Source organism: Molothrus ater, chromosome 2 (genome assembly GCF_012460135.2).
Source record: "Molothrus ater isolate BHLD 08-10-18 breed brown headed cowbird chromosome 2, BPBGC_Mater_1.1, whole genome shotgun sequence".
Taxonomy (NCBI): domain Eukaryota; kingdom Metazoa; phylum Chordata; class Aves; order Passeriformes; family Icteridae; genus Molothrus; species Molothrus ater.
This window is the reverse complement of record NC_050479.2, coordinates 89,620,723-89,635,005: the sequence shown is the minus strand read 5'-3', so window position 1 is coordinate 89,635,005 and position 14,283 is coordinate 89,620,723. Positions and strand designations below refer to the sequence as shown.

At 38.5% G+C, this 14,283-nt stretch overlaps 1 protein-coding gene across 1 annotated transcript in view; it reads right to left on the bottom strand.

Annotated features, from left to right (window-relative positions):
• Positions 1–14,283, bottom strand: part of MAN1A2 (mannosidase alpha class 1A member 2) — a 134,187-nt gene that overhangs the window by 61,050 nt on the left and 58,854 nt on the right. The window contains 2 exon segments of the mRNA XM_036379366.2: positions 10,335–10,415; positions 12,751–12,869. Of these exon segments, the coding sequence (XP_036235259.1) occupies positions 10,335–10,415; positions 12,751–12,869 (200 nt within the window).

Below are 14,283 nucleotides of genomic sequence, written 5' to 3'. Positions count from 1 at the left end.
ATAATAGTTACCAATTACCTGCTCCTTCTTAGCTTTTACAGCCCTCCACAGGAACATGGCCAAAGAATGAGTTTTAAGAGTAGCTATCACTGCACAGCTATTCTATTTTCTAGTGCTAAATCAGATTGTCCTTTATTTCCACCAGTTTAAGGTATATTATACTAACAGAAAAAACCTACTTCCAATCAGAGTGAAGAAACAAATTCAAAATGAAGTCAGTTTTCTCTGCTTCAGGTGTTGTGCAGCACCAAGATGCAGCAATAAACTGGGCTAAGTGTCCTCTGCCAGTCAAGAAAAGGTTTACTACAAGCCTGGTAAACAGAAACTGCACAAGCATTGCAATCTGCACTGCAGTGAGCTGTAGCAACGCCCAATATGAGACAACACTTTAAAAGTCAAAGAAAAATAGAGGGTTTTTTTTCAGACTGTGTCCTGTTAAGAGACCAGTGAGCTGTCACAACTACTTATGAATAAGCAGCTCATCTCCTGGCAACAAGCTCAAATCTCATCTTCATTGAACAGGACATACACAATGCTGTTAACTCTTCTGAGATTTTCGCCCTTTGAAAACTTAATTTAGATAAGCCTTAAAGCTTTAATTTAGGTAATTTCATCAGTACAGCTAAGAATCCCATGAAACCAGTACACACAGTATTGTCTTACTTATTGAAGACCTATATTTCATATATTTAGGTTGGTTGTTGGGGATATCCATTGACACATATAACATAATTTGACTAACAAGTTTTCATGAACAGAGGAGATGCTGCCTGTCAGATTCCTGGAAAGGATTAGTTTGATTATCTGTTAATAGAGTATCAGGTACTTAACAGATCTCTCATGCTCTACTTTAAATGAGATTTGAGGCTAGATTTATCCACACAAATGATATTACTATTTTGCCCAGAAAGATATGTCATTTTGATGGTGTTTAAATAGATGAAAAAGACAGTCATGTAAATGAACTGCTTTATATCTAAAGCTGACAAAAGTAAACAGAGTAAACTATTAATCTTCTTTTTTTATGTTGCAAATACCGTAAATAACTTTGCTCAACAAAAATAAAACAATAAGCTACCCTTTTTATTATATTAATAAATCAGCAGCAGACAAGAACACTTTGTCATAATGGTCTAAGTGTCCTTCTGCTGCTATCACACAAGAGACATTTAGAATAATATTCACTTTGTTTTCCTTACTTGACGCTGTTCCTCAAGCACAGCCATCTACACTGTGCAACAAGTGACTCTCTATCCATCTCTGGGCTTTTGTCATTCCGTGCAGTACTGCTAGCAGGAATATTTTATTTCCAACTGCCACTCACACCATAAGTTTTAAAGATTTGTGAAGCTTCACTTCATGAAAAAAGCAAGCAGTCAATGGGTCATTTGTGCACTCTCTCCTCAGACAAATGCCGCTCGTACCAGAGAACGCTTAGTTACTCTAAAGGCAAGATGGGGTCACTCCTGCATACCCTACAAATCCCTTATGGACTGCTAACAAAGGAGCTCTTGGCAGAGAATGTAAGTATCACTTACTAGCCCAATTCTCAGTCACTTTTCCTACAAACCAGAACACATGCAAGAACTGGAAACAACCTTCAAATTCTGCTGCAAACAGCTGCAGATGAACTTTGTGGAGAGCAATTCCAAAGCCATGGGCTCAATGCTTGGTTTTGTTACAGACTTTCTATCAGATACTAGTCAGAGGAGTTAAATCCAAGTTTTAAGAGATCACTGTGGCATTCCTTTTTCTGGTTCTTGCTTCAGAAAATGTGCTGAATTGTCAGAAGCTTTAAGGATTCTAATCTGAGAGGGCCACAGGAACTCAGAGTGCTAACTGCTGAGAAAAGGTAATGTCATACTCCTGATCACTGAAGCACTCCAAATCCAGTAACTATCTTCAGTATTTTTATCCTCAAGTCTATCCACTTTGCAATTACTAATGCCTGAAATGAGTGTGACAACACACTCCCTCACTACACTGTAAATCTTCATGCACGCTAATGGGACATATGTCCAATACAATTCCACAAAAAAGATCGAGAACACAAAGTTCACCCTGGGTGCTCATAAAGACAGATGTCACACACACACCTGCCAACTCTCCTTCACAGCACCTATGGGTGATAGCTAACTAGCCCTATCTCTGTGATCACCTCTCTGGCTGAGGTTGCATTTCATGCATTTGCAGAACAGAGCACTACTTCCCAAGCACCCTAGAATGCAGTGGCCATCTCAGACATGGAACAGAGGAGTGCTGGTAGCATGATACTATAGTCAGCACACACACTGCTTTGGTGGAAATCTTAGCTCAAACAACCAGCTTGGCAGATGCATTCTAGAGCCTGTGATACAATTTTTTTAAAAATCATAGAGTAGGCACATCAAAACAAGCAATGACTTCTTAAGGATCAGAAAATAAAAAAGGCTTACTCACTGAAATGACCATTAAAGAGTTTGTCTGTATAGATGTGGGCTCTATTTACATGTTTTTGTACTATTTCTTCTTTAATGTTCAGAAAGACAGGGGAAATCCACACATTCAAAGGATCCATCTTAATTTAGATAAAATCTAGGTACCTGAAAGTCTGCAGTGAAACAAAATAGATCCATGAAACATCATGTTCCTCTGACTCTCTTAGTCTCAGTTAACTACATCTCCTCAGCCTCCTGACAATGATATGCATTTTGCACCCTGCCTTCTCCTACTTGGAGACATAGCTCCAGCAAGTGCCTGCAGATGTTTGCTCCAGGTACTCTCTTTCAGTGTTAGAGGATTTTATTTCCCGCTCTCCATACAAACAGTATCTCTCTTCACACATATTACGAGAAAACAGAAAATAATGCATGCTGGGAACACACAGGGAAAACACCAAAATCCCTAGCCCAGGCTGAAACTGCTATTTGAGGGAGTTTACCAACTCCCACAGGTGATGCCAAGCCCCAGAAGGGATCCATGGTCATGAGGGCTCGCCACTACAGCTAGCCACCAGATAGCCATGCAGTGTCACAGACTGGGCTGTAGCCATGGGGAAGGGGAAGGCTGATATACAGAAGGTAGAAGACTCCCTCCCCTCCTGGGGAGATGCTGATAACTCTGTAATTATCAATGGATGAGGCTCTCTTTTTTTGGCTAGGGCTTGCTGTGTAAGAAGTAAATATGCCAAGCCACTCTGGAAATACAAACTTTTCTAAAGCAAGAAGTGGTTCCACAGCATGGAGAAGAAATAGCACTCAAGGATTATTAACCTTTAGGGAAGATGTCACAGCATCCAGAGACAGAAGACATACCTTTGACTGGGATCCCTGTGAAGAGATTACTATTCTTGGAGATTTGCTCAAAAAATTGGACTTTATCTATTTTTCAAGAAGCTGGACAGACATTTGGCAGGCAGTCACATTCATTCTAGCAGCGGGTATCCTCAATGCTGGAGGCTATTGGGCAGGAGCCATAGAGGAGCAGTGACAGCAATTCATCAAATACAACTGTAAAAAAATTGGATTTTGAACACAGAGCAATAACCTCTGATACAAGATTGTTCTTTGTCTTATTTGGGCTTTATTGCTCCAATGATCATTCAGTGTGTTTAATTACAGGATGATTCTGCATGTATGCAACACTTGGGCTCTGCAGATGTCTGTCCCTCCCTCCTTGAACAAATTCCCATTTGGAGAGCAGAAAGTTCATTTACAGTGTGTTCACAAACACTTGGAAGTGAAAATACTGCTCATAGCAGGGTTCAGTATCTTCACTGCTGTCTTTTGGATGGGTTTCAGAAATAAGGAACAATGGGTCCTGCAAGATGCTCTAGGAATCTCCATCTGCCTTTATGAGCTCAAAGAAGTTCATACACCCAAATAGGAAGGCTTGAAGCTGATTTCTTCTGGCATTGTCATCTGTGAAGTCTTCCTCATACTGACTGCTCCTTCACTAGCCAGGTCTGGGGACAGCACAGCAGAAATCACAACTCTTGGACCACTTGATGCAGCACACCGCAAGAAAATCCAACTTCTGTTGAAAATTCCAGTGTGATATCCTACATCAGGTTGCAACAGACCTTTTACTGTTTTAGTCCTTAAGGACACTGGAACTCCCGGTCTCCTGGTAGCCTACTCTCACAAATTCTACATTCAGACACAATCATCATGGATCTATTTTGTAAATTCTCCTGCAGCTTATTGCTGTGGTCTGTTGGCAAGTTTCATTCTTTCAGCATTAACACAGAGAGATCAGCCAACTCATTTCTGCCTTGTGCAGTTCATTCTTACTGCTTGCCTGCTTGCTGCTCTTTTGCACCAGGAGTTGAAAGCTTTGTGGACATACAGTGATTTTACAAAACAGTGCTCTTATCCTCCCTCAGAAATCAGTATCAGCTACCCTGATGCCCAAAAAGACCCAGATGCACAGATGTGACTGAAAGAAGTGGAAGAACATATAATCAATCACATACCAAATAAAGATCAACTAGATAATTTGTGTTGAAAAAAAGAATTTACCAATACCAACATCCATATAGAAGAGAAAAACCCCATCTTACCCAGAGAAAAAACTAAGCACCAAACATGACTGATCTTGAATAAAATCTTGAACTGCAGAACTAGATAGACACCAAAGGAGATCAAAGAATTCCAGAGGCACATCCTCAGAAACCAGCCAGGCACTATGGGTTCATTTCCAGACAACCTCCCTGGAAAATGCCTTTAGAAGACTGTATGAACAGATAGATCCAATCTAATAAGAGTACAAATTGCAATAGCTTTTTTTTTTTTTTGTGAAATACAAGTAGTTTATCTTGCTCTAATCTCTTTGTATACATGATACTCTTTCATTAAGCATTTCTATTCTGATGGTGTTACATACAATAGAGTGATATCAAGATATTTTATTTCATTAGTGCTGGATACTAAGTTAAAGAAAATCATAAAGAATACAAAACATTCTTATACAGTAAGTCTAGGGAATGAACTTGGAATAAACAAAGAAGCCTACTGTTCTAGGGAAAATGCTAAACAATGCCTTGCCAGGCATCACTGAAAACTATAAAAAACCACATGGATTCATAACTAAAGACAAAAATTATATTTGTGCCGGTATGATGCACTAAAGAAAGAAAATCCCTTAATGCAACCACACAAAAAAAAGTTGTTTTTTTTGTTATTTTGTTTTGGGATTTTATTGACAGTTTTTGTTTGTTTGTTTTTTAAATCATGTAAGGCTGGTTTTCATCCTAAGCTGCCATACTCAATGTTTACTCCAAACTAAGCATATGGAACATTTAATTTCTACTTATTTCTGTTACATTATCAGCTGTATCATAGTGTTGTCCTTCACCCCCAACCCACAAGCATAATGAAGACTGTACGTAGTTCTTACAGAAATTAAAGGATTGTTGCAGGGATTACTGAGAAACAGTCTGGCTCAATTTAGATAAGAAGTCATTATATATTTTACCATCAATATGTTATTTTGGACTATTAACTCTATTTGACAGATGCAAAAGAGGAAGCACAGTGGTTCCTCTGAACTCAGAAGGTGGGAAGCTTGCACTTCACACACTTTAACTACAATCCTGTTTGATCAAAATGTAAAATAAACATGTTATCCATTCTATCACAACCTAGAGTAGAAAATAGGAGTGCTTAGTTTTCACAGTATGTCTCCCAGTCACTCACAATTCTACTAAGCAACTCTCATAAACCCTATACCTCAAAAATATTTAATTAGTGGCTCCTTATTAAATATAGACACAATGAATTTTGCATTTCTTATTTAGGTATTTAGGTACTTAAGAGATTATACCTATTAGCATACAATTTAATAAAGAATAACAGTGAGTGAACACTTTACACTGGTTGCTTACTGGAACTGGGAAGAAATCTCTGGCATACAGCAAAATACAAGAGAGTCTGCCTGGAGAGGCTAAACTCTATTGTCAAGGCCTTTTCCAACCTAGATGATTGTATTATTTTATGACACACAGCACTCCCAGGAGAGAACATGCTTTTTTCCTTCATTTTTTATTGAGCCTACCTCTGTTGCACAGAATTGGTCAGGTTGGAAGGGACCACAGGCGATCATCTGGTCCAACCTCCTCTTTCTTTCATTTGTATCATTTCAAAAGAAATACACTGAACCCCCACTTATACTGAGGACCCTAATACCATTGCAGCTCTGGGGTCCCAATAAAAGAAGAATGTGGCCCTGTTGGAGCAGGTTGAGAAGATGGTCACAAAAATGATCTGAGGGCTGAAGCACATCTCCTTTGAAGGCAGGCTAAGAGAGTTGAGGTTGTTCAGCATGGAGAAGGCTCCAGAGGGACCTTCTAGCACCTTCCAGCACTTGAAGGGGTCCTGGCTTCCAAGAAAGATGAAGAGGTCTTTCTACTATGGCCTCTAATGACAGGAGAAGGAACAACTGTTTTAAAACTGCAAGAGGGTAGTTTTAGAGTGGATATTATCACAAAACTGTTTACATTGGAAGACACTCCTAAAGATCATCTAGTTCCAACCCCTGCCATGGGAAGGGACACCTTCCACCACATCAGGCTGCTCAAAGTCCTCTTAGGGCCCTATTAGGAAGGCATTTGTTACAATGAGGGTAACGACGTTGTACTGCCCAGGGAAGCTGTGAACACACCTTCCCTGGCAGTGTTCAAGGCCAGGTCAGAGAGGGCTCTGAGGAATGTGTCTGTTGAAAGCTGTCCCTGCCTATGGTGAGGGGGTTGTACTAGATGATCTTAAAAGGTCCTTTCCAACCCAAACCATTCTATGATTCTATATTCCATGATTTTAGCATATATTCACGATTTAGTTCAATAATGTACCCTGGAGAAAAGTCATTGCCTCAAAGAATCTCAAAATTGATGACAGATTGAGACGTCATTTCTCTGTGGGAACTGAGACAAAGAAGGAACACACTTTTACCTGGTAACATACACCTAGCCAGACACCAGATGGCCTGTCCACAATCAGCCAGGAAAAACATACTGTGCAGAGGATTAAAACAAGGGCCCCCCAGACTGTAGACCTACAACCTCTGCCACCAGAGAGGTATTAGTGCTGCATCAAGTTCAGAAGACTGAAACAGAATGCATGGGCAAATTTTCCACTGTGTTAAGGTTTGCAGTTGTATCTTTATTATCTTCCATTCAAATGGCATGCTGAGATGGAAAAATGGAGAAAGATGGTGATCTTTCACACATCAAGAGAACAGCCTGTTAGACAGGGAAACAATTCTGTCTCCCTACTTTAGCAGGTACAGGTACACGGAGGCAAGACAACCATGACATTTGCACCACCAAAATGCATCTTTCTCAAGCTTTAGATTTACATGCCCATCACTCATGAAAGCCCACCAGAAATTCCCACATGTGAAAGGCTGAGCTGTTAAAAAATTTACACATGTCATGTTTCACAAAGAAAGGCCTGTGACTCAGCACTGGACAGGACAAGCCCTACAGCATTTTCAGCCAAGCTGTCAGCTGCTAAAAACAGCAACTTTATTTTTGGTGGTATAGGAGATAAATTTCATTATTCACCCATTCACTGCAGTGAGCAAGAGGGAACCCCTACTGATGAAAGGACAGCAATACTCACAATCTTAGCAAAAAAGGCTTAAAATTCTACCGTCACCTATAATCAGCATTATTAAAACCATGATCTCAGTTGATGCTCCTCTAAGTAATAGCAGTAACATGACAGTTTAAATACAGCACAGAAGCCACAAAGTCATGCCACTAGACATGCTAAATAAATTTTAAATCTAACATGTTTTCAATAAAAGCATTGAAAAGGACTATTTAATCTAAATTAATAATCTGCTGTACTTGAAAACTATGGTCAATAGCTACCATTATGAATCAATCAGATAGAATCCTGTCAAGCACAGTTACTCTCTCCCTACAAAGGGCATTGTAGATACACCATGAAGACTTTAAAATTCTCCAGATGTGGCCATTTACAAATGATTAAAGTTCCACAGCTGATGGTGAGTCTTGGACATTGTTTTATAATTGTCCCTACAGCACCTTTATCAACACTAAGTGGCAGGAGTCCAAATGAAGTAAGAGCAGCTTTAGTAACTATCACCAAACAGCAGTAACTCCTGTTTCAGACCTAAGCAGAATTTATATTTCTTTAAAGGAAAAAATAGAATTAATTCAAAGCAGCAGTTCATTGTACTGGACCTTACTATAAATACATCAAACAAGACATGCAAAAGTATGGAAAATCAGTATGAAAACCTTCTAAAACCAATCTAGCAACAGCCTTGCAGAAGTAGAGGCTTGGAGGTAGGAAGATGGTGACTGGAATATCAACAAGGTGTGGTAAGTGAATATGATCAAGCAAATGATGGCTTGATGAAAAAAGAAAGGACATCTACCAGGAGACAGAGACTGCCTAAAGGTGTAAGCCCACATGCACATTCACAACCTGAGCAGGCAAAACACCCAAAAGGCTGGGAACAGGCTTGTCTGTCTTAGCAATGCTAGAAAGTGCTCCTCACATGTCAGAATGCAGTGAATAAAGAAATCAAGCATTTCCTCAATGCAGTGAATAAAGAAATCAAGCAAGTCCCAGTCCTGAGCTAAGAAATATGTTCCCTTTTTGGGGAAGAGAGAGGACCAGATTGGAAATCACATCTCAAGCAACCTGTTTCCAACTCCAAGGAGTTCCCAGATGCAGGTGTCTCTCCTGAGCTCAATTGCTGAAGAGCCTCAAAATCCCTTGCTTGTCATATCCACAACGACAAATTGCAGAGAAAACCCATCCAACTTGGCAAATGAAGCAGTGTCTCAGATACCCAAAGCAATCCTAGCTGCCACACTATTTTGAAAGAAATGCAGTCTGAGCACTTTTTTTAGCAGTTCTTTAGGAAAATAAAGATGATACATATGGACATTTGACGGGAATCCTGTATCACAAGCCATGAAGCATTTGAAGTCTGTTGGAGAAAATGATGCCATAAAAATCTTAAAAACAAAAGACTCAGCCCAGCCAACATTTAGGAAAGAAAGGGTAGATGTTTTCTAAGAAGGAAAGAAATTAAAGCTATTTAAGTGAAGGAGCTTGTTCTGACTACCAAAAGGTTAGAAGCAAATTTAAGAAGGAATATTGTGCTTTACAAATGCAGGCAAAGCATATGTTTTGGCAGTGCTTGGCTGCACCCATCTGCATACTGGGGCAAAAAAAGTTCTTTTTAAGGGACTTGTGCACAAGTGCAGTATCACTATATACAAATAATCCAGCTATGAATGTGTAATCCTAGCTTTTTCTCTGAGGTTTTTCATATTCACAATAGATACCTCCAAGGAGCATGGTCCAGTTTGAAGAAGGTAAAGCAGGAGCACCAGATGAAAAATAAACCACCCATTTCTTTCAAGATGTACACAGAATTTTTGCTTTGCCACTTAGCTTTTCTTCCTAAGAGAAGACCCTCATAAAGGAGAAAATTCACAGATAAAGAGACAATAAATTATGAGTTTTCTCTTGGTTACTTTTAGGGCTCCAGTCTTAAAATCCCTGAGAACTTGTTGGTACATATGTGGTGCTTCCCTAAACAAAGGCAGAAATTACTTAAGAACACCTGAAAACCATGAAATAAGTCTGGTAGTGGGCTACAGATGGGTAATGAAAAATAAAGGACAAAACCAAAGAATCAAAGACACAGACAATAGGTTAAATTCATGGAGCTTCTAAGATATGAGAAGAGCTGGGGTTCAAGCTCTAGTCTTGTTAAAGTATGCGAAGTAAGAGGTCACAGCACTGTGACTGCTGGACTAAGGAAGTCCATTGTTGCAAGTCTTTGGGGACATGCATCCTGTCAATCTAAGCATGTCTCTACATCTTTTTTAACAGAAGTTTCAGAAGCTGTATAAAATTGGCTTGCTATTTTTCAGTTTGTCACCGAGAAAATGGTAAGAAGATTGAGTAGCACTTTGATGAAGCAAACCTACATCCTTGCAGGACAAGTGACAAAGCTATTATTTCTACCTTCATGGAGCTACAGAATATCAAAACAAGTTATTGTTGGCATGAAAAGGGTTGACATTTCACTTGACATTTCAAGCTGATGCTTATTTGAGTGGATATCTTCTGAAAACATCTCGATAAAAGAAGAATTTCAAAACTGCAACCAAGTGTCCTAAATGCCAAGAGACCTACTCAGAAACAAACTTTAAAGATCCCATACTCTAAGAATTTGGTTATTTTGGACAACTGACTGCTGTGAAATTAGTTTGCAAGCTACTGAGAAATCAAGATTCTACAAAAGTCTCCATATGCCACATTTGTAGAATACAATGAATTTCAGACACCTTCCAACCTCCTTACCTCTTGTCCTGAAAGGTAGTATGCTGCTAGAAGACCGCCAATGAAGCGAATATTGACCTCAAAAACAGACACTTCAGAATTCTAGAACAGAAAGAGAGCATTAATAAATAACTAACCAACTCCTTAATGAAGGAAGAAAAAAAAATTGTCAAGGCAGAAGAAAGTACATATCCTAAGGCAATCCACATGCAAGGGTCTGTACTGTTGCAGTCTCTAGATCCAAACTGAAATTCTCATGCACATCTTTGTGACACCAAATGACAATTCTAGTTACAGCTTCAACTGATTTTAATAAAATCAAATTAGTTTTTCTCCTGCCCTCTAACCATTTTATCACCACAAAGTGCAATTACAGTAATTTGGGCTGGTGGAAAAGAAGGCAAGGACTACACATTTCTATAATTCAGCATCTTCTCTCTTATGCTTCAGCATAGCACCAAACCTTCTAGTTTTAAAAGATGAAGCAAAATTATAATTAGAGAATTCCCATAATGCACTTTTTTAACCTAAATTACCAAACTCAAATTCAGAGCTCTATTTTAACATAATCTTTGTCTTGGAATAGCCTTTCTGTTATGACAAGTAGTACTGCAGGACCACTGAGAAATTCAAGAGAATAAACGATTTTATTGCCTTCTTCCACATTATTATCCTTAGGTTAAATTCAACAGTATCTTTTGACTCATTTAACCCACAAAAAATTAAAAGTAATCAGATAGTTTTAGCAACTGACTCCCTCTGTGCCCCATTCAGCTAATTTTCCACATACACTCCATCTGTCTCCCCCATAAACTTCTCTTCAACCTATTAGACACAGAAATGTAGTTTTATTAAGAGATTCTGAGATAGGCTAGACTTTTGCTTTTATCCAGAAAAGTCACTACAATGTGCACTGAACAAGCTGACTCACCAATCTGCACACAGCTGAAATGACATTTACAGGTACGTCTTTCCTTTTGTGCTATTTCTCTGGTACCTGCAGTGCTTGGATCAAAACTAAATTCATTTTGCACATATTACATATTTCAGAAAGATTATGTGAATAAAAATTAAAAACTTGGAAGTTTGAAATACTCTCAAAGGTTTTTAGTAAAAGGTTTTCCCTTTTCACATAGAGGTGATACAAGAAAAATAACACCAAGGCAGCATGATTCCACTTAATACCTATTAAAGTCATGAATCACACATGCAGTGGGACAGTGTAAAGTGAAACCAATGATTTCCATTTCCCAATAGAAGAATCCAAGAGGATCAAATTTATGTATTTATTTATAAAATCCAAACTATGTAAGGAAATTATTCAAGCTTGGTGTATACACAAGACAACTCATTAACCTTCAGAAATGGTTTTTGATACATAGGAAGATGTAACTGAACCCCAGAGGGTCATGTAAATTTCTTCCATCCAAATCCTAGATTGATACTGCAAATTTATATTGAAATTGCCTTAGATCAGACAAAAGTTATGGAAGCAATTTAGTTCATCCTCATAATGGCATCATTATCTCTACACTGTCTCTGATATATTTAGGATCTTCAGTTTTAGACTGAATAATTATCTAGCACTAACTGAAAAAGCAGAGTTAAATTTCTTTGATGTTTGCCGGACAGTCAAGGTATAAATCAAAAGGAAAAAGCCAAACAAATAATTTTTGAAAAGTGGGTTAAAATAAAGAAACAACAGTAAGCATTTGCTGAATTCGGAGTATACAACTATATTTCATTAGGTTCATTTACTGAATGAAAAATTATTTTTGGAACCATAGGGCAAATCCAAGGACTGAAATACAAATTCCATCACAGAGTCTGTGACAGTCCCAAAATTAGTACAAAGAACACTAATCAATAAGACTAAAATAGAGCCATTTCTTCCATTTAATGCTTCTCAAGAATGTCAGATACTGTATGACCAACTGGGAAATTCTTGTGATAGATTAAGAGCCTGTAGGAAAACTCACGAATTCAAGTGGCATATTTTGTGTTAAAACTCTTAAGAAAATGGAAGAAGAGATTGTATTCTTAAGTAATTTACACACTGTAGTTTTGGGGAAAATTGTCTTTCATAGCTCAGTTATTTGCAACGACTATCAGCCCATAAAAACTCATTTTTCTGTCTTCATTTCTGAGACCTGGTTGTTTCTCACAAAACACTTCCTCTTACTCCTATTATCCAGTTATAATTTGTACTTTGAAAATACAATATATAGATGTATCTCTACTTAGAATCATAACTGTGAAAAGGTCATGGCATTTTTTTTCTAAAACAAAGTTAGATACACAGGGAATGTCACATCTGTTACAAGTTTACATCTAACTCTTTGATCCGTAATTTTTATTAAGTTTCACCTGAAAGACCTCTTCCAAGATGAACACCTTGAAAAGAACTACAGAAATGTTTAGGGCAGGCTCTACTCACCACACTGAAATCAAGATTTTTGTCAATCCATTCTTGTCCTTCTCTGAATTCATCGTGAAGGCCCATGATATAAAGAGTATCCAATGCATCTACTATGGTAGCACCCATTTGTGAGTTTCCTACAGGCAAAAAAGAAGGGTTTCTATTACAAGTGACTATTTCACTACTTTTCTTAAACATCACAAACATGAGAAAATAACCCAAGCAGTAGCAAAGCAAAGTTACAACAAAGGTGTCAGCACAAAGAATTATCAAAGAATTACCCTTGCTCAAATAATGAGCAAGGAATTATCAGGTACATAAGAGAATTCCCACTTCTCTTTCAAAGTATCAATCCTCTGGCACAGTTTGGCTTCTGGGGAGAAAAGAATGCTAAAGACAGAAAAAAAGAGCCCTTCTCATCTGCTTTCCCAACTTGAACTTGAGCAACTGTACTTTGACACAAAAAAAAAAAACCAAACAAACAAAAAAACAAACAAACAAACAAAAAACCCCACAAAAAAACAAACTACAGAAAGACATTCAGCTTCAAAAAGCTACCAGGAATTCTAGTACAGAAGCATTAGGGGAGGGGGAAAAAAAATAGGCAAGATAAAGCAATCAGCACTTGCAGTAATGCCTTAGTAATGCCTTGCATTTCCCAACATTTACTTCAGAAATATTCAAAGTTTGGCAATTATGGACGCTAGCTAATGATTGAAAAACACGGCCCGATGAGCAGGGAAGCGCTGGCCGGGTGTGACTGCCAGAGCCGCAGTCCCAAGATGTTCTCCTGGGCATCTGCAGGGACGCGCTAGGAGCGCTAATGGATTTCTCAACTGTCACCACTTCAAGTGGAGCATTGAAAGCCAAATAAAAATCAATGGTGCTTTAAGCTAAAATGCCATTCACTTGAAACAGCAGCAATTTAGAGCTGATTGATGAGTGACTCATCGGTCTGTGCAAGGGATGAGGAGATGGTGAGCCGTGGCCCATGAGAGCCCTGATCTCCCTAGGCCATCCCAACCAAACCTGCTGCCCACAGTAGGCACAGGTCTTGGTTTCCAGAGGAAACCAAAATCATCCTGAGTTATCTGTTTTCATGAAGTGTTTAAAAGTTCCTGTGCACCAACAAAGTAGCCAAATTTCACTGTTCATACCTGTAATCAATAAACCACTGCACTCTGGTTTATAAACTCCTGTAAACTCTGATTAGCAATTTAATGACGCTAGTGACAAGTCCATTTTAGGGTTCTTTTAATGTGCTTTCCACCCATAATGGGAATCTCTACAGCAGTGTTCCTGCTTGGTAGTTTTTATTCATCCATTTCTGACTTTCACATGGTTAGAGCTATATTTTTTCCCCTCAAACATAACAGTAATTGAATGAAGCCATCATCCCCAATGTGTTTCTTTCACACATCTAAATGACTGAGAAAGCTTAATTCCATTTTCAGGGACTTCTTTCTCCAGATAATAAAAATTAAACACAACAGTATCCATGACAAAGTAACCACCAACTAATTTTTAAAGAATAGCCATGCATTGCTTTTA